At 52.5% G+C, this 23,401-nt stretch overlaps 1 protein-coding gene across 2 annotated transcripts in view; it reads left to right on the top strand.

Moving 5' to 3' along the window:
• The window catches only part of Rhobtb2 (Rho-related BTB domain containing 2), a 23,935-nt gene extending 759 nt beyond the window's left edge, over window positions 1-23,176 (top strand). The window contains exons 1-10 of one of the 2 annotated variants that reach the window (XM_013034419.1): window positions 3,800-3,981; window positions 7,872-8,073; window positions 8,866-8,969; window positions 9,430-9,615; window positions 11,230-12,248; window positions 12,524-12,642; window positions 15,712-15,862; window positions 19,498-19,586; window positions 20,242-20,347; window positions 22,399-23,176. In XM_013034419.1, the coding sequence (XP_012889873.1) occupies window positions 7,882-8,073; window positions 8,866-8,969; window positions 9,430-9,615; window positions 11,230-12,248; window positions 12,524-12,642; window positions 15,712-15,862; window positions 19,498-19,586; window positions 20,242-20,347; window positions 22,399-22,616 (2,184 nt within the window). In that variant the 5' untranslated portion in view covers window positions 3,800-3,981; window positions 7,872-7,881 and the 3' untranslated portion in view covers window positions 22,617-23,176. Of the gene's footprint in view, window positions 1-3,799; window positions 3,982-7,871; window positions 8,074-8,865; window positions 8,970-9,429; window positions 9,616-11,229; window positions 12,249-12,523; window positions 12,643-15,711; window positions 15,863-19,497; window positions 19,587-20,241; window positions 20,348-22,398 lie in introns of those variants that run through there. The other variant, XM_013034418.1, reaches the window with a different exon arrangement.
• The last annotated feature ends 225 nt before the right edge of the window (window positions 23,177-23,401 follow it).

Raw genomic sequence — 23,401 nt, 5'->3', positions numbered from 1 at the left:
GTGTGTGTGTGTGTGTGTGTGTGTGTGTGTGTGTGTGTGTGTGTGTGTGTGTGTGTGTGTGTGCGTGCGCACGCGCACAACCTGCAGAGCTGCAGGAGCTAAGCCGCTCAGTGAAGCACCTGAAATGTGGGGGTGGGGACGGAGGCAGTGGACAGAGAAGTCTGCACAAGCTGGACTGCCCTGGGCGGGGCCAGCAGAGCTGCAGGAAGTGAACCGCGGTGCTAGTGGATACTTCTCTTCCCAGACTAAGCTTCCTGCTCACGGCAGGTGTCTGTCTGGTGTCAGGAAGACAGCAGCTACATGACAGCCTGGAGGACAGGAAGGCCTGGAGGAGCTGTTTTTGGGGGCCTGGCTCAAGAGGCTTATGTCACAGACAGTTGCTGGTGTGGGAGAGATGCTGGAGCTCGATACTGTAGGATCAAACCTACCTGCAGGCCAGCAGGAGCACCTTAGCCACACACTGCCGATCCCCCAGCGAGTAAGCCAGGCCAGGCCAGGGCAGTACCCAGGCTACTTGGCAGGGTGGCATACAAACCCAGATAGGCAGCCAGGTGGTAGAATGACAAGTAATTCTGAAGGCTTCCTCACCACACAGGGGCAGTGGGGGAAAGAGACAGACTGACTGGCTCCAGGAGCCTTTCCATTTCACATCCAGAAGCAAAGAAATGAAGCAACCTGGGGCTGGGCAGCCCCACGTGAGCAGGGTGGGAGGCTGAGAGCGCTGAGAGGGACAGGGAGGCGCATGAATGGGCCAGGGCAGCCCTTGCTTGCAGCTGCCTCTGGAACGGCCATTTCCAGGATCTGGTCATAGAGGGCTTGGAAAAAGTAGAGGAAGAGTGGTAGGAGATCTCAGGCGCAGAGTGGGTGGAACACTGTCCTGAGCAGCAGGGAGACTGGAGATGAGGGTCTGGAGGTAGTCCCAGTGAGGGCTGGCTGGAGAGGGGCCTAAAATCAGCCACAGTGGGGGCTCAGTGAGGGTCAGGGCTTGAGGACAATCCGCCCCTTGGGTTGTGACTCTTCCATTGCCCTGGTATCCAGTAAAAGCTAGGAGCTTGTGTGTGGAGGCCCAGTTAGTGAGGGGAGTGAAGGGTCTTGGAGGCCCATACAAGCCGCTCTGATAGAAAGGGCCACAGCAATTCCTTGACATGGGGGAATGAAATGCAGGTAGGGCAACCTGACAGGGGCCTGGAGAAGAAGGGAGCCTTGGCTTTGGAGGAAGCTGGGACTGGAGGGGGGGAATTGCCACAATTGGTAAGGAGTGAAGGGTCTGAGAGCTGAAATCGTGGATAGACTTTGGTTTGAAGGAAAGCTGAAAGAAGGGACTGGTACAGAGGCAGAGCTGAGAATGGAGGCCAACTCTTGCACCAAGGGCCTGGCTCTGCACGAGCCACTTCATGTAGTATGAGTATGCAACTTCATTGACACCTGTACTGGTCCAAGATTCTCCCACTCCACTCTCAAAGCTGTACCTTAGCATCCCACAGTTCAGGCTAGTTGCTATTCTTAGGCTGAACTTTCTTCACAGAAAGGAAAGGGCAATAGATAAAGGCTGAATAACGCCCTCTCCTTACCCCCACCCTCCCGGTGCCTGTGGGAGCCTTACTTATTTTTTGTTCTGCAAGGCACTGGGTCTGTACTACTGCCAGGAGACATGATAGATCATACCATTAGGAACCCAGTAGGCATCCAGTGCTCAGGTGGCTGTCTGGATCTGGGTGAAAGAGAAGAGGATATGGCCAGGAAAGGCCTGGTCATGAGAACATTGAGAGAGCTCATATGGTACTAGGCTTTGGTATGGGTCATTCTTTGGCACACAAATGGATACCATACCTTCAGGGGAAGAAAACACCTGAGCATGGTCTAGTTTCTTTGCTAAGTATGCATTTGAACTAGCACTTTGTTTTATGGAAAGAGCCCTAGCCAGAAGTGTGAAGTGGGCACCCTTAGTTGTTGTCAACCTCCTCTCCAGCTCTGGATGGCTTGAACAAGAAGAAATGCATGTATCATGAACACCTACGTTCCAGCTACCTGCATTAATAGGTGAGAAGCAGACTTCCAAAAATAGGAAATGACAGTGAATGTGCATCCTCAGAGCATAAGCCAGAGATGTGACAGAGTGGGTTGAGATGGGAACCGTGGTAGACTGGCCTTTAAAAACTGTCTAGTCAGGTGCTGGTGGCTCACACCTGTAATCCTATCAACTCTGGAGGTTGAGATCTGAGAATCAAGATTTGCAGCCAACCCAGACAGACAACTCTAAGAGATTCTTGATTTTTTTTTTGGGGGGGGGTCCAGTCGTGGGGCCTGAACTCTGGGCCTGGGTGCTGTCCCTCAGCTCTTCAGCTCAAGGCTAGCGCTCTACCACTTGAGTCACAGTGCCACTTTCGGCTTTTTTCCTTTTGCTTATGTGGTGCTGAAGAATTGAACCCAGGGCTTCATGCATGCAAGGCAAGCGCTCTACCACTGAGCCACCTTCCCAGCCCCTCTAAGAGATTCTTAATTCTCCAATTAACAAGCAGGAAAACAAACAAACAAACAAACAAAACAAAACCACCATAAAGTGGGGGTGTGGCTCAAGTGGAAGAGTACATCCTTGGGCAAAACACTCAAGCAAGTACAACAAAGACATGAGTTCAAGCACCCTTGTACCAGTGTGCACACATGTCCAGAGGTAATTAACAAAATCGATAAAACCAGAAGGAGCTGAATGTTATAGTTCCAACTGTCCAGCTCAGTGTAAATAAACCAGCCTTGCATATGGATGCTTCCTTCTGAGGGTCACTCCTATGCCAGGTGTTAAAATCATGCTTTTCCAAAGCATGAGACAGAGAGCCCAAAGGGACAGAGGCACTGTTTCTGTGGCTGGTGTTTTCGTAGCATTCCTTTCAGAGGTCAGAGATACTAGTGAAGCCCTGATGGCCACCAGATGGGGAGGTGGACAGGTGAAGAAGGTCCAGGTGAGGCACGAGTAAGGAAGTACAGGTAACCTCCTGAAGCTTACAATGACTGCAGCAGCCAGTTCAAGGCTGATGGAGACATCAAAGCCTTTAAGGACCAAGAACACTCCCCCCCCCCCCCCAATCCTTCTCCTTCCCCCCCCCCCCCCCCCTAGACAGCAGAGGATGGTGCAAGGGGTGGAGGCCAGGGTCTAAGGGGAAAGACAGGATGTCCTCCACTTGCATCCCTTCCAGGACGCACTTAGCATGCTGTTGAGATCCTTCTCAAAAGAGAAAACTGCATCTGAGGCATCAGAGGCCTGGTCAGGTACGACCAGCCTAGACCCTCCCAAGGCTCACGGAGGGGTGGGGAAGCGAAGTGGAGCAGGCAGGAGCGGCGGGGCGGGGCCTTGAGGGGGCGTGATGGGGGCGGGACCTCGGCGCGCCCAATCCCCGTCTTTCCCCGCCTCTTCCCCGCCCCTGCCCTCTTTCCACCAACGGCGCGCCGCGGTGGGCGGTCCCGGCTACGGCGGCTGCTCTCGGGTGCGAATGCCTGTTTCCTCCTCCCTTTTTTTTCCTCCCCGTTTTTCTTTTTTTTTCTCTTTTTGTGAATGAAAAAAGGAGGTCGCCGGCGGTCCCCGGGACTGCAGCGCCAGGCGTCTCCTTGGCAGCGCCGGAGCCGCGGGCCCGCGTAGAGGCGGCGGCCTCGCCCCGCGCCTTCCACTCGCGCGCGCCGCCCCGCAGCGTCCGCCGCGGAGCCCGGCGCGGCCCAGCGCCTCCATGACATTGGGCGCCCGGGGCGCGGGGCGATGCTGAGGCGAGGCTGCTCGGGGCCGGCCGGCCGGCCCGGGCGGAGCGGTCAGAGTTTCTAATCCAACGGGGGACCCGGCCCGGCGGCTGGAGCCCCAGCCCTGCGCGACGGCACCCCGGCGTCGGGCCCACTCGCACGCGCGGAGTGACCCCCAGACATCCTACTAAAATGAGCGTGCCTGGCAGGAAGAGATGTGTTCCGTACGCTAGAAATTACCCCGTCACATGTAGTGGTGTAAGTAAATGATTTTAATTTCTATCATGGCCGGGACGGCGTGCCGCCTCGCCCTCCTCCCGCACCCCGCCCGGCCCTGCGCGCGCCCCTCCCGGGCCTGTCTCCGGGTCCCACTCGGTTCTTGCGCTCCTGCTGCGGTTGCTGGGTTTGGAGGGGCGAGGGACTCACCCCCGCCGGGGTCTCCCAGGAGGGGAAGATGACTTGCTTCGGCGAGCCGTGCCCCTCCCCCTTCCCCGTTTTATTTTTTGTTTTATATCGCTTGTGCGGAGCGGGGTGTTGGGGGGCCGGGAAGAGGGGACGCGGGGGGGGGTAGAATTCCGGAGTGATGGCAGCGCATCTGTTTCTGCGGGGCTTTTTTGTGGTGGTAGTGGTGGTGATTGATCTGGTTATTTAAACCAGTGGGATTTGGGCGTTTTGCTTGCGGCAGAGATGTTCCTTTGAAGTCAACTCCATTGCAGTCAGGCCAACTGAGTACTGGTGGAAATCTGAAGCTTTGCTAATGTTTCCACCTCCGAGGCTTTACGTGGTGTTTAGCCTTGAGCTTTTGGTTGCTGTGGTTGTTGTGGATATGACCATTCACGATCCCTTTGGGCCTAGCTTTCCGCTGGGTCTGCGCGGTGAGCAATCCACCTTCTCTCCTTTGACAATGCCAGTGGGAGCGCCTTTAGTTCAGAGTCCTCCCTCTCCCCCTTCCCCTGAATCTCCCTGCCTATCCATCCTCCCTGATTTTTACCTTCATTTTCTGGGTTTTCCTCCCTTTCACGTTTTTTCGGAAGATGCAGGATGTGGGATATCGGTTGCTAGGAGACAAGCCAGGCTCCCAGAGAGATTCTGTCGTTTCCTTGACAACCAGACTAGTGCAGCCACAGATGAACAAGCCTCCTATCAGTTGTGGGAGGGAAAGGGGGCCTTTTTGAGCTCTGCAGAGAGTGTGTGTAGAGATATGGGGGTGGCAATGGGAGCCCTTAAGGTTTGTAGCTGGTCTGAGCACACCTTTGGATCCTGCCTGGACTTACATAGCAGTTGGACAGCAGACTGGTTTTGAAGAGGGGGAAGGTGATCTTGGGACACGAGTTGGGGGAGGATACATCCGCAACTTTGGGATTGCCACGGGAGAGCAGTGAGTTGTTATACCCAGGGCAGAGTGGCAAGGAAATCATAGGTGATAGATGGTGGTTGGGAGGATCTGAAGGAATAGGGATGAGGCAATTGTGCAGAAAAGTCTGGAGAGATTGAAGAAGGGTGTGTCAGAAAGAAAGGGGAAGTTGGGGAGCTTCATGGATTGTATTATCTTGCATCAGCACTGATAGAGAAAAGTGACCATATTCTAGAGCAGAAATTATATTACTGCTGGCAGGCTGTCTCCAGGACAGTATTCTCATTTAAAGCAGGCCTGATTAGACAAAGAGTTCTGTTGGCTTAATTGGGCCAGTCTGTATCTTAAAGAGAGAGATAATTACACATATAGATATGCAATCTAGCATTATATAATACTACATTACATAAGAAGACAAATACCTCCTTCCACCCAGGCTCACTTGGCATGAATTAACGAAAATTCAAACAAATTCCCCCCCCCACGCCTTTATACCCATTTTCCAGAAGGGAAGACTGATGCCCACAAAAGTGGAGTGATTGCCCTTTCCTGGTTAGGAAATGAAATTTACCACTCCGTTGGGTGGAATGGGCAAGGATGATTTTTTTTAACTCTGGACACAGAGGACAGGAGAAGGGCAGCCTGGGTATGGGTGGTGAGGGACAGTTCATCGTGAGTACCATTCCAGCCAGTCTGGCATCCTAATCTCATGGTCCTCTCTTTGTTACTTTCTGACTTGTCGGTTGGCTGGAGGTGACATAACAGGGTGCTCAGGGGTGTACTCATCCTAAAGTGCTGAGCTTGGTTGTTCCGCTGGTATCCTGGTGTTATCGCCACTATCAAGATAAGGTGCTCCTGGATTTAACAACTGAGGCCCCTCCTCTGTGCCTCCTCTCCTTGCTGCCCCACAGACCTACGTGACTGCCACCAGAATCCAAACTTAAGAAAGAAGAGTTTCTGTCTTTATTTTACAGGTGCACATACAATATTGGTGGGGAGTCTATATTTTTTCTTTGGGATTTGTTATTTATTTGATAAACCACACCCAGATAACTCCTCTGGTACCTACATATCCTACAACTTGAGTTGAGACCACCATAGAAATGGGGTTCCTAGTTCTCAGATCAGAAAAGAGAAGAGGGAATCAGAAGTTGGTGGTTAGAATGGTTGCCTGGTAGGAAGAGCCAGAAGGAGCAGGGGGTGAGTGATATGTTCATTGTCCTGAGAATTGGGGCTGGAGAGCCCTTGGAGTTGAAGGGTTCAGATCCCGAAAGATCCCAAGGAGGAGAAGGAAGCTCTCTCATTGAAAAGCCCTTGCTGCACTTTTTTGCTTAGGTTGCCAGTGTTGCATCCACTTGAGCAAATCCCAGTTGCCACCATTACTTGGATATTTCAGTTCTGCATTCCTGCATGCTGGCATCCAGTTACAGCCCAGCAGGAATGGAGCTGCTCTGCTGCTGCTGGTGGCCTGGCTCAGCAGCGGGGTGACTGGGCAGCTCTGCACCCGGCCTGTCAGTCTGGGATGGTTTACTTCCTGTGGTCCTACCCCCAGGCTGATGACCTGCTCTGCCCCCCTACTACCTTCTTTCTTAACCCTTCTAGAAGAGTGGAGGCCAACAGGGAGGTTGCCAGCCAAAGCCCCAATCAAGCCCAGGGCCTTCTGGTAACAGCTTTTTAAACACTGCCATGACATTTTGACTGCAGAACACCCTTCTGTGTATTCATTTGAGCCATCTTCCTCTGGAGGTGGACAAGCTGTTTCCTCTCTGCCCAGCATTGGAGGAAACTGAGGCAGAAATTCAGGCAGAAGCTTTCACCTTCTGCTTCCTCCAGCAACCAGTTCCTCACATACATATTAGAGCCAGCCAGCTTCTCCCAGGAGCACCAGTGGTCTAGAGTCTTCCAGCCTGAATGAGCATCCTCCTTCATTAGGAGTGGGAGGTTCAAAGGAGGCAGCTCCCTCCTCCTCCTCTCTTTCTCTCTCTTTCTCTCTGCACCAATGGGAAGGCCCATAGAGTGCATGGCCACAGCCTGTGGTTCTCTCCACCCACAGCTCAAAGTGGGCTTTCAGCTGAGCAAGGCACGTGGACAACGTGCTAGAATGAGAGGAGAGGAGGAGAGGCCCAAGGGCTGGGCATGGGCACCTAGAAGCCTCCCTCTTCCATCCCATAGAGGGGGCTGAGCTTAGAGGATGGGCATGAGCAGCCTGGGGCTTGGAAATTCACTACTAGAGAGGACTAGGGGGGAAAGAAGGGAGTCTGGGAGAGCTGCCACCCAGCCCTGACAAGTCCATTAAATTTTAAAGTGGCCCTGCCCTGGGGCATGCTGGGAAGGGGTGGGGACCTGGCCCTAACTCTGCTTCTGTCAGCTGTTTGTTCTGCTGCTGCCACAGCCCCAGGAAGGGGGGCGGGGGTGGGCAGAGCAAGAGTGAGCTCTCAGGCAGAGGCTCCCCTCTCTGAGGGTGTGGGGATGGGACAGGCCCCGTGCAGGCTCCGCCGTGGGATCTCTCATGGGTCTCCTCCACTCAGAAGCCCGGCTGGAGATGGTGGGGGCTGAAGGGAGATATGCAGCCTCCTTGGTGGCACTGCCCATCTCAGTCTGAGTGGGATCCTGCCTCCCGGGGGTCCCTGCAGAGCGTCTGCCTTGAGAGCTGCCCACTTCTCTCTCCTCTGGGCAGCAACACCAATGCTTGATGCACGCACAGCCTCCGCTGAGAAGGGCTGCCTATTCTGGCCCCGGTCCTCAGTGCGCGGGCATGCCAGGCTGTCCTGACTGCTTCCTTCCTGCCCCTCAGGTCCCAATTAATGGATTCTGACATGGATTATGAAAGGCCAAACGTAGAGACCATCAAGTGCGTGGTGGTGGGGGACAACGCCGTAGGCAAGACCAGGCTCATCTGTGCCCGGGCCTGCAATGCCACCCTTACTCAGTACCAGCTGCTCGCCACCCATGTGCCCACAGTGTGGGCCATCGACCAGTATCGTGTGTGTCAGGAGGTAAGGCTTGCAAGGCCATTTGGCACATCTGGGACTTTCTTCTTTTTTTTGGGGGGGGTGTCCGGTCGTGGGGCCTGAACTCTGGGCCTGGGCACTGTCCCTCAGCTCTTCAGCTCAAGGCTAGCACTCTACCACTTGAGCCATAACAGCACTTCTGGCTTTTTTTTTCTACTTATGTTGTGCTGAGGAATCGAACCCAGGGCCTCAGGCATGCAAGGCAAGCACTCTACCACTGAGCCACCTTCCTAGCTCTGGGACTTTCTTCTTTTGCCTGGGCTTGGGGTTGTCTGCAGAGTGTTCAGGAGCCCCCTCGGGGTGGAGTTGGAAGAGCCTCTGGAGGGAGGTCTGTGGGGAGCCCACCCCTTAGGGGGGACCTCAGACCATTTTTTAATTTCAATGAAGTAACTCCTGGGACCCCAGCTTTGTGTGGACGGTGCATCTTGTGCCATCATAGTAATGATATTGGGGAGTTGGGGGCCAGGGCCAGGTTGAGAAAGGGGTAAGAACTAAGTGGGGGGGGGAGATCTAATAGCAAGAGATCAGAGGCTCATAAGAAAATGAAGCAAGGATAGCTGGGAGCAAGGGTGGGCTTCTGAGGAAACCAGGACCAGTCTCTCCCTTATGGTGTCTCCTGCTTCTGTTCAGCTTGTCAACTGTCTTGTTATTGATTCTCCTGAGATTTCATGTGGTCCAATAGCAAACAATAAGCCATACCAGCCCTGGAGCCTCCGGGATGAGCTGGCCCCCTCCCTAAGGATCGGTGCCCTTCTCTCCCCCATCTACCCCTCTCAGGTGTTGGAACGCTCGCGGGATGTGGTAGATGACGTCAGCGTCTCCCTGCGCCTTTGGGACACCTTTGGCGACCATCACAAAGACCGCCGCTTTGCTTATGGGAGGTAGGAAAGGCCTTGGCTGCCTGCAGGAGGCCTCACGAGTGGATTTTCCCTGCTTTCCCAAGGAACTGAGCAACTCCATGCAGCTGAAGCCAGGAGGAAGGGGGCAGAGATAAAACAGCATGGCAGATGCTCTGGGTGGCGGAGGCCTCTCAACTTGGGAGTCCGGAGGCCTGATTTGTATCCTAGCTCTGCCGCCTAGCAGCTCTCAGATCATATTGTCACTAGGAGAGGGTTAAAATGGTCATTTTGAAAGCTGGCTATGAGGCCAGGAGCTTCTAAGTTCTGAAATGCTCCATCAAATAGAGTTACTGTTCTTACAAGTTGTGTGGAGGATCATGGGAGGATCATGGGTTCACAAGCCAGGTGTGAAGTAGGAGTGCTTGTTTCCTTTGTTCCTGGGGGCAGGTAACCTCCCACCAGCTTTCTCTACCCATAACCTCTCCTGTCACCCCTCCCCCAGATCGGATGTGGTGGTTCTATGTTTCTCCATTGCCAACCCCAATTCCCTCCACCATGTTAAGACCATGTGGTACCCAGAGATCAAGCACTTCTGCCCCCGAGCACCTGTCATCCTGGTGGGCTGTCAGCTGGACCTGCGCTATGCCGACCTGGAGGCCGTCAACAGGGCCCGGAGGCCCTTGGCTAGGTAAGAGGGCTGCTGCCTGGGGAGAGGACCGCGACGCATGGGGATGGCTCAGCACCACGGTTCCCCACACAGCCCTAAGTGAGCGCCTCACCTCTCCCTCCATGTGGCACAGGCTCACATCAGAGCCAACACATATGCTCATTCATTCATTCGTTGAGTCACCCCGCCATGTACTGACTGTACACCTACTGTGTGAACAGTACTGTGCTAAACACTGTGGAGGAAAGTCAGGGAGGAGAAGGTGATAAAAGGTCATTTTGTTGGAGACAGACAGTTGGCTCTTTGGATCTGTAGCTTCTACCTATGAATTTGACCAAGTGCAAATGGAAAATCTCTCTCTCTCTCTTTGGTCGGTCATGGGCCTTGAACTCTGGGCCTGGATGCTGTCTCTCAGTTCTTCAGCTCAAGGCTAGTGCTCTACCACTTGAGCCACAGTGCCACTTCAGTTTTCTGGTGGTTTATTGGAGATAAGAGTCTCACAGACTTTCCTGCCCAGACTGGCTTTGAACCGCTATCCTCAGATCTCAGCCTCCTAAGTAGCTAGAATTACAGGCCACTGGCACCCGGCTAGAAAATATCTCTTTAAAAACTCCATCTCTATTGAATGCATATGGACTTTTAATCTTGCCATTTTGCCACCAACAAGACATTGTAACAACCATTGACCTAGTATGACACTGTATGAGGTATTAGAGGCAGTCTAAAGATGATTTTAAGAATGACGTGGAGGATGCCCCTACATTTTTTTTTTGTTTTTTTGGGGGGTCCAGTCATGGGGCCTGAACTCTGGGCCTAGGCACTGTCCCTCAGCTCTTCAGCTCAAGGCTAGCACTCTACCATTTGAGCCACAGCGCCACTTCCGGCTTTTTTTTCTTTTTGCTTATGTGGTGCTGAGGAATCGAACCCAGGGCCTCATGCATACAAGGCAAGTGCTCTACCACTGAGCCACCTTCCCAGCCCTGCCCCTACATTTTATATAAACTCAAGGACATTTTATTTAAGGGGCTTGAGCTTCCATGGATTTTGGTATCTGAGGTGGATCTTGGGACCAAACCCCCTTAAATTCTGAGGGATCACTGTATATGATCAAGTTACATTCCAATGTGAAGCATTGCATGCTAATTCCATTCAATTGCATCCAAGTAGAAAGGCACTATTATCACTGCTTTATTAAATGTTTTGTTTTTTGGGTTTTTTTTGGTCGGTCCTGGAGCCTGAGCTCTGGGCCTGGGCACTATCCCTCAGCTCTTCAGCTGAAGGCTAGCATTCTACCACTTGAGCTACAGTGCCACTTCCAGCTTTTTTCTGCTTATGTGGTGCTTTGGAATCAAACCCAGGGCCTCATGCATGCAATGCAAGCATTCTACCACTGAGCCACCTTCCCAGCCCCACTGCTTTATTAAATGTATAGCTTTTGTAAGTTCATATGGGGAGGCCTGGCATAGATAAGGAAGTCCTCTTGAAGGACCTTATAGGAATTTGTCAGGCAGAAGGGAAAAGGCAGGGCAGGAGGGGGACCAATGACGTGGCTTCTGAACAGAGCCCCTCCTGCATGGGGAAGAAGGGGCAGCTCTCCCCACTACCGATGCACATTTCCTCTTTTAAACTCACCAGGCCCATCAAGCCCAATGAGATCCTTGCCCCGGAGAAGGGCCGGGAGGTGGCCAAGGAGCTGGGCATCCCTTACTACGAGACCAGCGTGGTGGCCCAGTTTGGCATCAAGGACGTCTTTGACAATGCTATTCGGGCTGCCCTCATCTCCCGCCGCCACCTGCAGTTCTGGAAGTCTCATCTCCGCAATGTGCAGCGGCCCCTGCTGCAGGCTCCCTTCCTGCCTCCCAAGCCGCCGCCTCCCATCATCGTGGTGCCCGATCCCCCGTCCAGCAGTGAGGAGTGCCCCGCCCACCTCCTGGAGGACCCGCTCTGCGCGGACGTCATCCTGGTGCTGCAGGAGCGGGTGCGCATCTTTGCGCACAAGATCTACCTCTCCACCTCCTCCTCCAAGTTCTATGACCTGTTCCTCATGGACCTGAGCGAGGGGGAGCTGGGAGGCCCCTCGGGGCCAGGAGGCCCCCGCCCTGAGGACCACCGGGGTCACCCTGACCCACACCACCACCACCACCACCACCATCATGGGCGGGACTTCCTGTTACGGGCAGCCAGCTTTGACGTGTGTGAGAGTGTGGATGAGGCTGGGGGTTCCGGGCCTGCTGGTCTCCGGGCCTCGACCAGTGATGGGATCTTACGGGGCAATGGCACAGGGTACCTGCCAGGCAGGGGTCGTGTGCTGTCTTCCTGGAGCCGAGCTTTTGTGAGCATCCAGGAAGAGATGGCAGAAGACCCTCTGACCTTCAAATCTCGGCTGATGGTGGTAGTGAAGATGGACAACTCCATTCAGCCAGGGCCCTTCCGGGCTGTTCTCAAGTACCTGTACACAGGAGAGCTGGGTGAGAACGAGCGGGACCTCATGCACATTGCCCACATCGCTGAGCTGCTAGAGGTCTTTGATCTGCGCATGATGGTAGCCAACATTCTCAACAATGAGGCCTTCATGAACCAGGAGATCACCAAGGCCTTCCACGTCCGCCGGACCAATCGGGTCAAGGAATGCTTGGCGAAAGGCACCTTCTCAGGTATGGGGCATGCTTAGAAGACAGGGGCTTCTTTCCAAGTAGTTTTCAGAGGAGGTTGGTTAAGTCCTGGTAGCATTGCCAGTTGGTCTCAGCTCCTGGTCTCCTGGTGACGTACATGGCCACCCAGCTCTTGAAACTAAGCGCTTTGCCATCTGATGCTCATGTTGTGTGGCTTCAGAAGGAGTTGGGTAGTGGGGGCCCATTGACCACTCTCGGGGCTGATTGTCCCACATACCTACTGTATTCTCACATGATGCCTCTTTCCTCCTGGACAGATGTGACCTTCATCCTGGACGATGGTACCATCAGCGCCCACAAGCCCCTGTTGATTTCCAGCTGTGACTGGATGGCCGCCATGTTTGGGGGGCCATTTGTGGAGAGTTCTACCAGGGAGGTGAGAACTGCCTCCCTGAGCATGGGAAGAGTAGGGGCAGGAGAGGGTTCTACGCTATTGGTGTTCTAGGTTTCATCAGTAATGGGCCTTTTTTTGCAGCTTCGACTAAGGGAGTGAGAGGATACTGCCTGTAGCCAAGGATTTTACAGCATTCCAGGAAAGGGAATTATACAAACGTCTGCATTTGGTAGGAAGTACACAGACACACTCACACACACACACACACACACAATTTAGTCCACACATAAGTCTTTTTTGGGGGGCGGGGGTCCGGTCGTGGGGCCTGAACTCTGGGCCTGAACTCTGGGACTGGGCGCTGTCCCTCAGCTCTTCAGCTCAAGGCTAGCGCTCTACCACTTGAGCCACAGCGCCACTTCCAGCTTTTTTCTTTTTGCTTCTGTGGTGCTGAGAAATTTAACCCAGAGCCTCATGCATGCAAGGCAAGCACTCTACCACTGAGCCACCTTCCCAGCCCCACACATAAGTCTTTTTTTTTGGGGGGGGGCGGTCCGGTCGTGGGGCCTGAACTCTGGGCCTGGGCACTGTCCCTCAGCTCTTCAGCTTCAGGCTAGCGCTCTACCACTTGAGCCACAGCGCCACTTCCAGCTTTTTTTCTTTTTGCTTATGTGGTGCTGAGGAATTGAACCCAGGGCCTCATGCATGCAAGGCAAGCACTCTACCACTGAGCCACCTTCCCAGCCCCACACATAAGTCTTATACACAGTACATTCCCATGTTGTGTGTAGGAAATGGAGACCCTAAGAAATTGTCTGAATGGGAAAGAGAGGTTAGAGTTGGAACTTTCTGGCTCTTGGCATTGTATCTTGTGGCCTCCCTGAGACACATGAACAACTAGAAGAACGTCAGGGGTTCAAACCACACTTACCAGTGTCTTCAAAGGTAGGTTTTATTATTAAGGACTATGGTGACAAATCAGGAGATGGCTGCTATTGAAAAGCAGTCCAGGGGCTAGGAAGGTGGCTCAGTGGTAGAGCGCTTGCCTTGCATGCCTGAGGCCCTGGTTTCGATTCCTCAGCACCACATAAGCAAAAAGAAAAAGCCAGAAGTGGTGCTGTGGCTCAAGTGGTAGAGCACTAGCCTTGAGCTGAAGAGCTGAGGGACAGTGCCCAGGCCCAGAGTTCAGGCCCCACGACTGGACCAAAAAAAAAAAAAAGTAAAGCAGTCCAGGCTGGGCACTGGCGGCTCATGCCTGTAATCCTAGCTACTCAATAGGCTGAGATCTGAGGATCATGGTTCAAAGCCATCCTGGGCAAGAAAATCTGTCAGACTCTTTATCTCCAAATAAATACCCAAAAGTCAGAGACAGAGCTGTGGCTCAGTGGTAGAGTGTTAGCCTTGAACAAAAGAGTTAAGGGAGGTCACCCAGACCCCGAGTTCAATCCCCAGGTGAGATGCGTCCAAGAGGAACCACCCAGGAAAACAGCAGGGTTGGCTGGGAAGCTGATGGTTCTGTGGGAACGGGCTAGTGAGGCAGGGTAAGCAGGTTTAGCATTGGTTGGGGTAACTGGCCTGGTTGTCTGGTACTTGGCTCTGGGATGATTAGGTTGGGGAAATAATGGGGTGCGAGGTGGGCGGGAGGGGGGGCTGACAGCAGTCAAGGAGGAGGCCGTTGGCTCTGGATTGGTTGGTCTGTTTGTGCAAAGGTCAGTTAAGGGCAACTCATTAGCTATTTGCAGGCAAAGCCTTGGAAGAGGAAGTCTGCTGAAGGCCAGCAGGGGTCTAGGTATCAGGGAACCAGAATACATAACATGAGAGAGCATGCTGAATACCGCCAGCTTTCCCTCTAGTCCGTGCTCCAGCTCACCCGCCCTTCTCCCTCACGCTCCACTTTCACAGGCTCCTAGACTGGAAGCGTAGACAAGGCCTATCAGTATGTTCTTTGAACTGTTCTCCCACATGCTCCTCTCTCCTTTCCATACATCTAGACAGCAGACTAGGCCAGGCCACAGGCCTTGGTATTCTCCATCATCCCTAAGTCTGGGAACATCAATTGCTCATCACTCCCGCTTGTAGTAACCAAGTTCTGCTTCGCACTGGGCATCTCTATGTGGCGTTCCCAGCTGGCCTGTAATTGCTGTTGAGTGTGGGGATGAGGTAGTTGACTTCTGCTGAGTGCTCCCTCTAAGTACCTGACTCTTAGTAAGTGCTCACCAGCATTGCTTCCCAGGGTCTAGAATGTGAGCTCCTCGTGATTTCTGGGAAGTGTTTATGGGCGGCAGAGTTGGGGTTGTTCTCTGCAGGATATGGATATGCAGTAAGAGATTAGGATTCTCCGAAGGCCCCGAGGCCAGCCCGCTCTGGACCTTGAAAGCTCCAGCTAATTCCCAGCAAATCTCGTGAGAGTTGCGTCTGATGAGAAAGCAGTTTTTGTGGCAGTTCTGCACTGAAGAGATCCCAAAGGTTCAAAGCAGCCACTCCAAGCCAGCAGCTGGTGTTCCCTTTCCTCATTCTCTATCTCATTTTGGTGGCTCCCTGGCAGGCACAGTGGGGCTGGGGCTGTGTTCTTGACCGAAATAACTCCTTCCAGCATCTTGTAACTTCAAGAGGAGTTCAGGAAGTATCCAGGTCTCTTCAAAAGATACTGTCAGCAAGCCTGTACAAGCTCACGCCTGTAATCCTAGCTCCTCAGGAGGCTGAGATCTGAGGATCACAGTTCAAAGCCAGCATGGGCAGGAAAGTCCATGAGAATCTTATCTCTAGTTAACCACCAGAAAACGGGAAGTGGCGCCGTGGCTCAAAGTGGTAGAGTGCTAGAATTGAGCAAAAGGAGCCCAGGGACAGTGCGCAGGCCCAGAGTTCAAGCCCCAGGACTGGCAAAAAAAAAAAAAGTACTGTCAGCAAAGCTGGGGCTCAGTGCCAGTTGTTGCAGAGAAGGGGTCAGGACTTTGGGAGAGCGGAGGGGGTTATCTCCTAAACCAATACAGGTAGATGCTGAGAAAAAGCTACCTATCTGGAGATCAGCTGTGTGGATCAGGCCTTTTCAGCTTCTGAGTTCCTGTTGCCCTTCAGTGGACCTCAGTGCCACCTGCCCTCTTCTTCCCACTCCAGGTGGTGTTTCCCTACACCAGCAAGAGCTGCATGCGGGCCGTACTGGAGTACCTGTACACTGGCATGTTCACCTCCAGCCCCGACCTGGATGACATGAAGCTCATCATCTTGGCCAACCGCCTCTGCCTGCCACACTTGGTTGCCCTCACAGGTAACTAGCCAGAGCACTCAGGCACCTCCCTGGGGGAAGATCAGGAAGACCCTGGGGACTGATTACAGGTCTTCTGGCCCTTCTGTCCTCCTGGGGACAGACTACAGGACCAAGGGGAAGCTCTTCTAGAATGAGATGTGCTGATGTGGATAGAGTTTTTGATGAGGACATGGGTGAGAGTTGACGCTGAGAAATGTGTTTAGTAGATCGCCCCTGGGCTCATTGTGGTCTCAGACAAGCTTAAAAGTCAAGAAATAGAACACAATTCCATGTTTTTATCCTCTGACTCTTCTCCTTATCCACCTCTTCCTCCTTCTCCTTCTTTTCCTTTTTCTCTTCTTCCTCTACTGTTGATTTTACTGTTGATTTCCTCCTTCCAGAAACACAAAGCAAACACAATTGGACCACTCATCCTGGTTTGAAAGGACTGTAAGAGCAGAAGCTCAGCTTTTAGGATAAGCCAATCCCAGAAGCCCCTTGGAGTAGAGAAAGATCCAGGAAGAGGCACTCTGGGACCTCGAGCCTAGGGCTCTGGCTGTGAAAGGAGACTGGGGCCAGTGACCCAGGCAGACAGCTGTTGATGTTGGAGTTGGCGTCTGTGTTGTTGTTGGCCTTGGTACTGAGGGCAGGTTGCAGGGAGAGAGGAGAGCCTCAGGTCTTGATTGGGATTCAGTCAAAGGCCAATGTCAGAGTACCGGGGCCCTGGGAAAATGATCAAGATTGAGATATAGACATAAAGGAAAAAAATTACAAGGCATTATAGGATGAATGCAGAAATCCTCATTCCCTTCCCTTCTTTGCTCCCTCCCTCCCTCCCTGCCTCCCTCCCTCCCTCCCTCCCTCCCTCCCTTCCTTCCTTCCTTCCTTCCTTCCTTCCTTCCTTCCTCCTTCCCTCCCTTCCTCCCTCCCTTCTTCCTTTCTTTTGTCTTATTAGGACTTCACACTCTTCCTTAGCTTTTTTACTTAAGCTTGGCACTCAACACTTTTACTTCTGGCATTTTGCTAGGTAACTGAAGATAAGAGTTTCTCAGATGTATCTGCCCAGGCTGGCTTTGAACATGGATTCTCTGATGCCAGCCTCCTGAGCTGATCATATTACAGGTGAAAACCACCAGTGCTGGCCTCTTTCTTCTGTCAGTGGCTAATCCTGTTGAGGACTTAGATTCTCTACATCAGATCACACAGACTATTAGAAGCTAAGAGTATAGTGGGACTCCAGGGGCCCCAAGTTGTGGCTAAAGGAGCCTTAGTGTAGCAAGTGAAGCACATCTCAAGATGACGCTGTAACTGTGTGTCATTCTTTGCTGCCAGGAAAAATAGTCTTCCCAGCGCACATAAAATTTCAAAATTTTAGAGGAAGTAATTCTGTTTTTAAAAGACAGTCACCAAATAAAGACTCCCAAGGAAAAAACAATCACATAATGGAATTTCAGTAAGTTCATTTCACTAGAATAGGCAATTGGAAACGAGTCAAAGCCCAAAGCCATACCCTTAATGTTAAAGACGTTAAAGTCCACATAGCTGATTTCCTCATGGCAGCCACAGCCCTATTAAGAATCTACAGAGAGTACCAGGTGCCAGTGGCTCTCACCTGTAATCTCAGCTACTCAGGAGGCTGAGATCTGAGGATCGTGATTCAAAGCCAGCCCAGGCATGAGAGTCCATGAGACTTTTATCTCCAATTAATCACGGAGAAAGCTGGAAGTGGCTGTCGCTCAACGTGGTAGAATGCTAGACTTGAGCAAAAGGGCATAGGGACAATGCCCAGGCCCGGAGTTCAAGCCCCAAGACTGGCAAAAAAAAAAAAACTCTCCTGAAATTTTTTTGTTAAAAAAGAAAAAAGATGCAGATCTTTTATTCCTGTAGAGTTCTCTGTGATCTGGGTTTGTGCTATTGCATTTTTTAATGGTATAGTTCAATATAGTCTTCTGTCTGCCCATATTTCCTATAAACTGTTGTCTGGACCAAGAGACAGGACCAGATACACAGTGTTTTGTATAAAACTCTTCATAGGTGTATATTGTCTACTTTCCTCCCTTCTTCTGATATTAGTAGCCATCAAGTATCATTGCCCAGATCATCAGTACTACAACTCATTCTGTCTTCCAAGAGAAACTTCCCTCTCCCACTGTTTGGTCCCCCAGTGGTACAATGGATACAGGTTTTGATTCTTTTATTTACCAACTTTTGAAAGAATCATTTGTTTCCTATCACCTATAAGAGTGACCAACTAGTTTATATGTATTTTTAAAAGAATATTTTTATCAGTTCTTAGGTTTGAACATATTTGAGTGTTTTTGATAAATTACAGTGGTCCTTATTAAAGTCCAATACTGTCCTTTTAGCCAGGAAGATCCTTCGGTGTGTCTTCAGACTCTTAGGGCCTCCTTGTTATCTGGGTTGCTGAGATGCTTTAGCTTCCACTGCTGCATTTCATGTACCACACCTGGAGTCCACTTCTCCAAGTCCTGCTTTCTCAGAGCTGGAAATGGCAGCGTGCCCCTGGAGCTTCCATTGCTCCTGGTCTTGTCTGTGGATGACGCTGGGATATGCATTCATCTTTTGTAAGATCAAATGCCTTGTGAGTTTATACTGGCATTCCTCATTCAAATTCAGAGCCAAGGCTGTTCACTTCCTGACTACAAATGTCTTAATGTAAAATGCATGGTCAGTACACATTTTATTACAAGATTCAAATTAATACAAACAAGGAAGTTTTAAACCCATTGTTGAGCTCATATACTCCATAGCTTTTAGCTATGTGGTTTGTTTAAACAAACATATGGCTTTAAATCCCCTTCCCTTCCCTTCCTTCCCTTCTCTCCCTTCCTTCCCTTCTTCCTTTCTTCCCTTCCCTTCCTCCTTTCTTCCTTTCTTTTGTCTTTTTTTTTCTTTTTTTTGGTCGGCCATGGGGCTTGAACTCTGGGCCTGGGCGCTGTCCCTCAGCCCTTCAGCTCAAGGCGAGCGCTCTACCACTTGAGCTACAGCGCCACTTCCAGTTTTCTGGTGGTTTATTGGAGATATGAATCTCACTGTCTCTCCTGCCCAGGCTGGCTTTGAACCACGATCCTCAGATCTCAGCCTCCTGAGTAGCTAGGATTACAGGCGTGAGCCACCGGCGCCCGGCTCTTTCTTTTGTCTTATTGGGACTTCACACTCTTCCTTAGCTTTTTTACTTAAGCTTGGCACTCGACACGTTTACTTCTGGCATTTTGCTAGGTAACTGAAGATAAGAGTTTCTCAGATGTATCTGCCCAGGCTGGCTTTGAACATGAATCCTCTGATGCCAGCCTCCTGAGCAGCTCGCATTACAGGTGAAAACCACCAGTGCTGGCCTCTTTCTTCTGTCAGTGGCTAATCCTGTTGAGGACTTAGACTCTCTACATCAGATTACACAGTGGGACCGATTTAGTTTGAAAAAAAAATAATAAATCCTCTCAGGGAGTTTAGCATCCTTCTTCACTGCCTCCCCACTGAGAAGATTGTGTCCAGACTTCAGTCAGCTGTGGTCTTTCCTGGCCTGTCGGAACTAGCGCTGGTCTCTCCCTGCCCGCGTGGGGAGCCCCTGCTGTGGGTGTAAGAAGTGTGGTCCTTTCCTGTGGTTCTTCAGCTGATGGCTGCTGTGTGTGTCACAGAGCAGTACACGGTGACCGGGCTGATGGAAGCAACCCAGATGATGGTGGACATCGACGGGGACGTCCTTGTGTTCCTGGAGCTGGCACAGGTACCGTGACAGAGGAGAGAAGGGACCACAAAGCGTGGGCTGGGAGGCCAGGCGTAGGAAAGGCCTCACTGGGTGGACTGACCCTGTCATCTTCCATGCCAGGAAGCAGCTAGAGAACTCCCAGCATTCACGGGGCACCAGGTAGAGTGGGAACAGATTGTAGTTACCATTGGGCAGCAGCAGGGACCCCAGACTCAGACAGAGACAAGGTTGCTTTATTAAAGACTCTCCCTCTGAAATCAAGTCGCCAACTCCTCATTTCCAAACAAAATGTAGCAGGAGTGCACCCCCCACATGGGAGTCTCTATTAACACACGGCTGATGCCAAGCCTGTGGACAGGCCTGGGAAGATCAGTCCTGCAGGCTGAGATGCCCACAGCTTGGTGCAGACCACTTTAGGGGACCGATGGGAGGGGAAGGAAGTCGTGTGGGGTATGATCAGAGGAGGGCAGAGGCTCAATGGCTGTGGAGATCTGGTAGCTGTGAACGCCATGGGCAGGACCAGAGTGAGCTGATGGAGGGTTTGGTAGTGATGCCCAGGATCCCAGGTCGGCTTTTCTACTTCTGGGTCTTGCCTGCCCTGCACCTTAGAGCTGCAGTTGCGTGGGCAACCGCAGACGTCGCTGCAGACCACCTGTGTTTCTTTCCCTCCCAGTTCCACTGTGCCTACCAGCTGGCAGACTGGTGTCTCCACCACATCTGCACCAACTACAACAACGTGTGCCGCAAGTTCCCGCGAGACATGAAGGCCATGTCCCCAGGTGAGCACGCGGGTAGCCCTAGCCGCCCCCTGGGGAGCTCAGCTCCTGTGGGAGGGAACTCAGCTTGAGCTCTGGCTGAACCCCAGGGATCTCTAAGCAGCCTTGACCTCCCTTGACCTAGGGGAGGGGGGCAGTCTGCCAAGGTGACTCCAGCCAAGCAGAGGGGCAGCTGGGACAAGCACTGGGTGGACAGCGGGGGGCCTGGGACAGCTCATTCTACCTATCTGCTCTTCTGTTTTCTTAGAGGTGCAAAGGGGGTGTCAGGCTAGGGGTAGGACACTGAAAATAAATCCATTCCTTGCTGCAGCCCAGGACACACATACAGAAAAGTACTTAGCGGTGCTAAACGCCATTGCGACCCACTGAGAGGATGTTCCCACCCCAGAACAGGCACGGTCCACAGCTTGATCTGCCTGGCCCAGAGGTCCTCCACGTCCAGGGCCATTCTTTCCCTTCTTAATGAAGTTCTCAGGTGCACTGCAGGGGCTCCAGGGAGACATGTCCCTCCGTGCTCTGCGGGCTCCCGCACTGCTCCCACCCTTCTCCCCTCTGTGGCTGCACTGCACCTCCCTCCTCTCAGCCCTGTCTCCCCTTGTCTCCACATTGTCTCCTTGTCTCCCAGAATTTTCCTCACTGAAGTCCAGGTTCACCCATACTACTCTCTTGGTTCTATACTTTGCATGGTTTCCCAGGTCTTCCAGAATAACACCGGCCCTCTGTCTGGTCTAGCCAGTTCCAGATGGCCTGTACCTCTGGATTTCCTTAAGAGTTTCTGCTCTGTCTGGAAACTTCTGAAAACTTCACAACTCTCATTTCCGTCCTTGTGGATTCTTCTGCTGGCTTTGCTGCCCCTTTCCTTGTTTTTGGATCTTTGCTCTTTCCTTTCCCTTTTCCCTTTCCCTTCTCTTTTCCTTTCCCTTTCCCCTCCCCCCTCCTCCACCATTCGTTTATTTATTTATTGTCTTTCCTTCTTTCTCTTTTCTTTCCTTCTAGCCCTCCTTCCCTCCCTCTCTTCTTCCATCCCTCTTTCTCTCTCTTTCCTTCCACCTCCTCCTCCTCCTCCTCCTCTTCCTCCTTCTTTTTCTTCTTCTTCCTTTCTTCTTTCTTTATGACCAGTACCTGAACTTAGCACCTGAGTGCTTTTCCTTATCTTTAACAACACTCCAGGTTGATGCTCTACCACTTGAGCCACACCTTTACCTTTGGCTTTTGGGTGGTTAAGCATCTAGGGACTTTGCTGCCCAGGCTACCTTTGACTATCAAGTCTCAGCCTCTTGTGTAGCTAGGATGACAAGCATGAGTTACTAGTGCCTGGCAACCTGCTTTATTCTTAACACAAAGGATCCCCATGGTGCAAAAGCAATATGAGTTGAGTAGAAACTGTATTTTGAATTTGGATCTTTTCCCAGGCTGGCCTACAAGGTCTAATCCTCTCTGGTGATGCTGGGTTGCAGCCACAGCTACAGCTCCCACGGGGCTCCTATGATCTCAGGGGCAACAAGGGATACCCTATAGGGAACTGTACTAAGCCAGGATGCTCAGAGGTCAGGGGAGCCAGTCCATTGTCTTCCTATCTTTCTTTGGTACTGGTGACTGCTAGGCCAGTGTTCTACCTCTTGAGCCACACCCTAGCACCTCTGTATTTAGTTTGTTTTTCAACTAGGATCTTGATCACTTTTTCTTAGGCCTGGATTTGGACTGTGATCCACCGATCTCTGCCTCCTGATTAGCTGGGCATACAGACATGTATTACCATACCTAGTTTCAATGCATTTTCAGTTGATGGCATTTTCCACTGAGGATGGGCTGCTGGGGAGTGACTCAGCTCAGATGTAAACTGGGGTGCAGCTGTATCTGCACAGCCTCGTGAGTTCATGCCTCCCTCATCCCCGGCATCATTTGCTGGCCTGGATGGTGGCAGGATAGGCTCTGTGCTGGTCCAGGGTCCTGTGGCAGGGCTTCCCTGCAGTGTGCATCCGCATCCGGTGCTCTTCCTCCCTGGCCCTCCTCCTCTGGTCCTCCTGACCCATCGCCCTGCATTCTGCCCCCAGAAAACCAGGAGTACTTTGAGAAGCACCGGTGGCTGCCTGTCTGGTACCTGAAGGAAGAGGATCACTACCAGAGGGCACGGAAGGAGCGGGAGAAGGAGGACTATTTGCATCTGAGGCGGCAGCCCAAGCGGCGGTGGCTGTTCTGGAACAGTCCCTCCTCCCCTTCCTCCTCCGCAGCCAGCTCAGCCTCCCCGTCTTCCTCCTCGGCTGTGGTCTGAGGTGTCGCCACCTTCTTCTGACCCCGCTGCTGTTGTCCCCGTTTGCCCCTGGCCCTCTGCTCTTCTGCATCACCCCTTCCACCTGACGGGGACAAGGGCGCGCACGTAGCCAGGACCCTAGGGGCAGAGCTGGCCTCACCAGCCAACATGGCTGTGCCAGAGAGGAGCGGGCTCAGCCCAGGGCCTACCTGCAGAGTACCCACATCCAGGCAGACAGGAGACACGTGCCAGGAGGTGGCTGCAGGAATGAGCTAAGAGCTCTGGTGTTCTTCTGTGGGCCCAAGGATTTTATGGAGTCCAAGGAGAGAGCCTCCAGCAGAGGGCTTGTCTGTGTGTTTTGGTCTCTGCTCGGGGCAGGGAGCCGTCCCCTTCCCAGTGAGCATGAGGGTCCTGCCTGTCTCCCGCCATGTCTTTCCATCCGTGGACTTGAAGGTTCCGGAAGCTCCGGGAGCACATCCCCACCGAGCCTACTCGGGTTCTCCGTGGAGAAGTCAGGGTAGAGGTGAAGGCTTCGAGCACAGCGTCTGCATTCTGGAGCTGAGCTGCTAGAGGACATGTGGAGACTGATATTCCGCCAGCGTCTGTCCTGGTGGAGGGGCAGAGGTGGTTCAGAGCTCTTGGCTATGGAGGTGTTGTGACCTCTTGGTGCAGTGAGAAACCTCTGTCCCCTCCTGCACTCCTCGCGATTTGGAAATGAGAGTAGCAGCAATCAGCTGGGGTGGAGAGGAGGAAGGGTGGGGTCTCCACAGGGCCCTTCCTCCACCTCTGGGCAGGACTGCTTGTTA

This window comes from Dipodomys ordii, unplaced genomic scaffold (genome assembly GCF_000151885.1).
Source record: "Dipodomys ordii isolate 6190 unplaced genomic scaffold, Dord_2.0 Scaffold189, whole genome shotgun sequence".
In the NCBI taxonomy this organism is placed as follows: domain Eukaryota; kingdom Metazoa; phylum Chordata; class Mammalia; order Rodentia; family Heteromyidae; genus Dipodomys; species Dipodomys ordii.
This window is presented reverse-complemented; position numbering and strand designations above follow the sequence as displayed.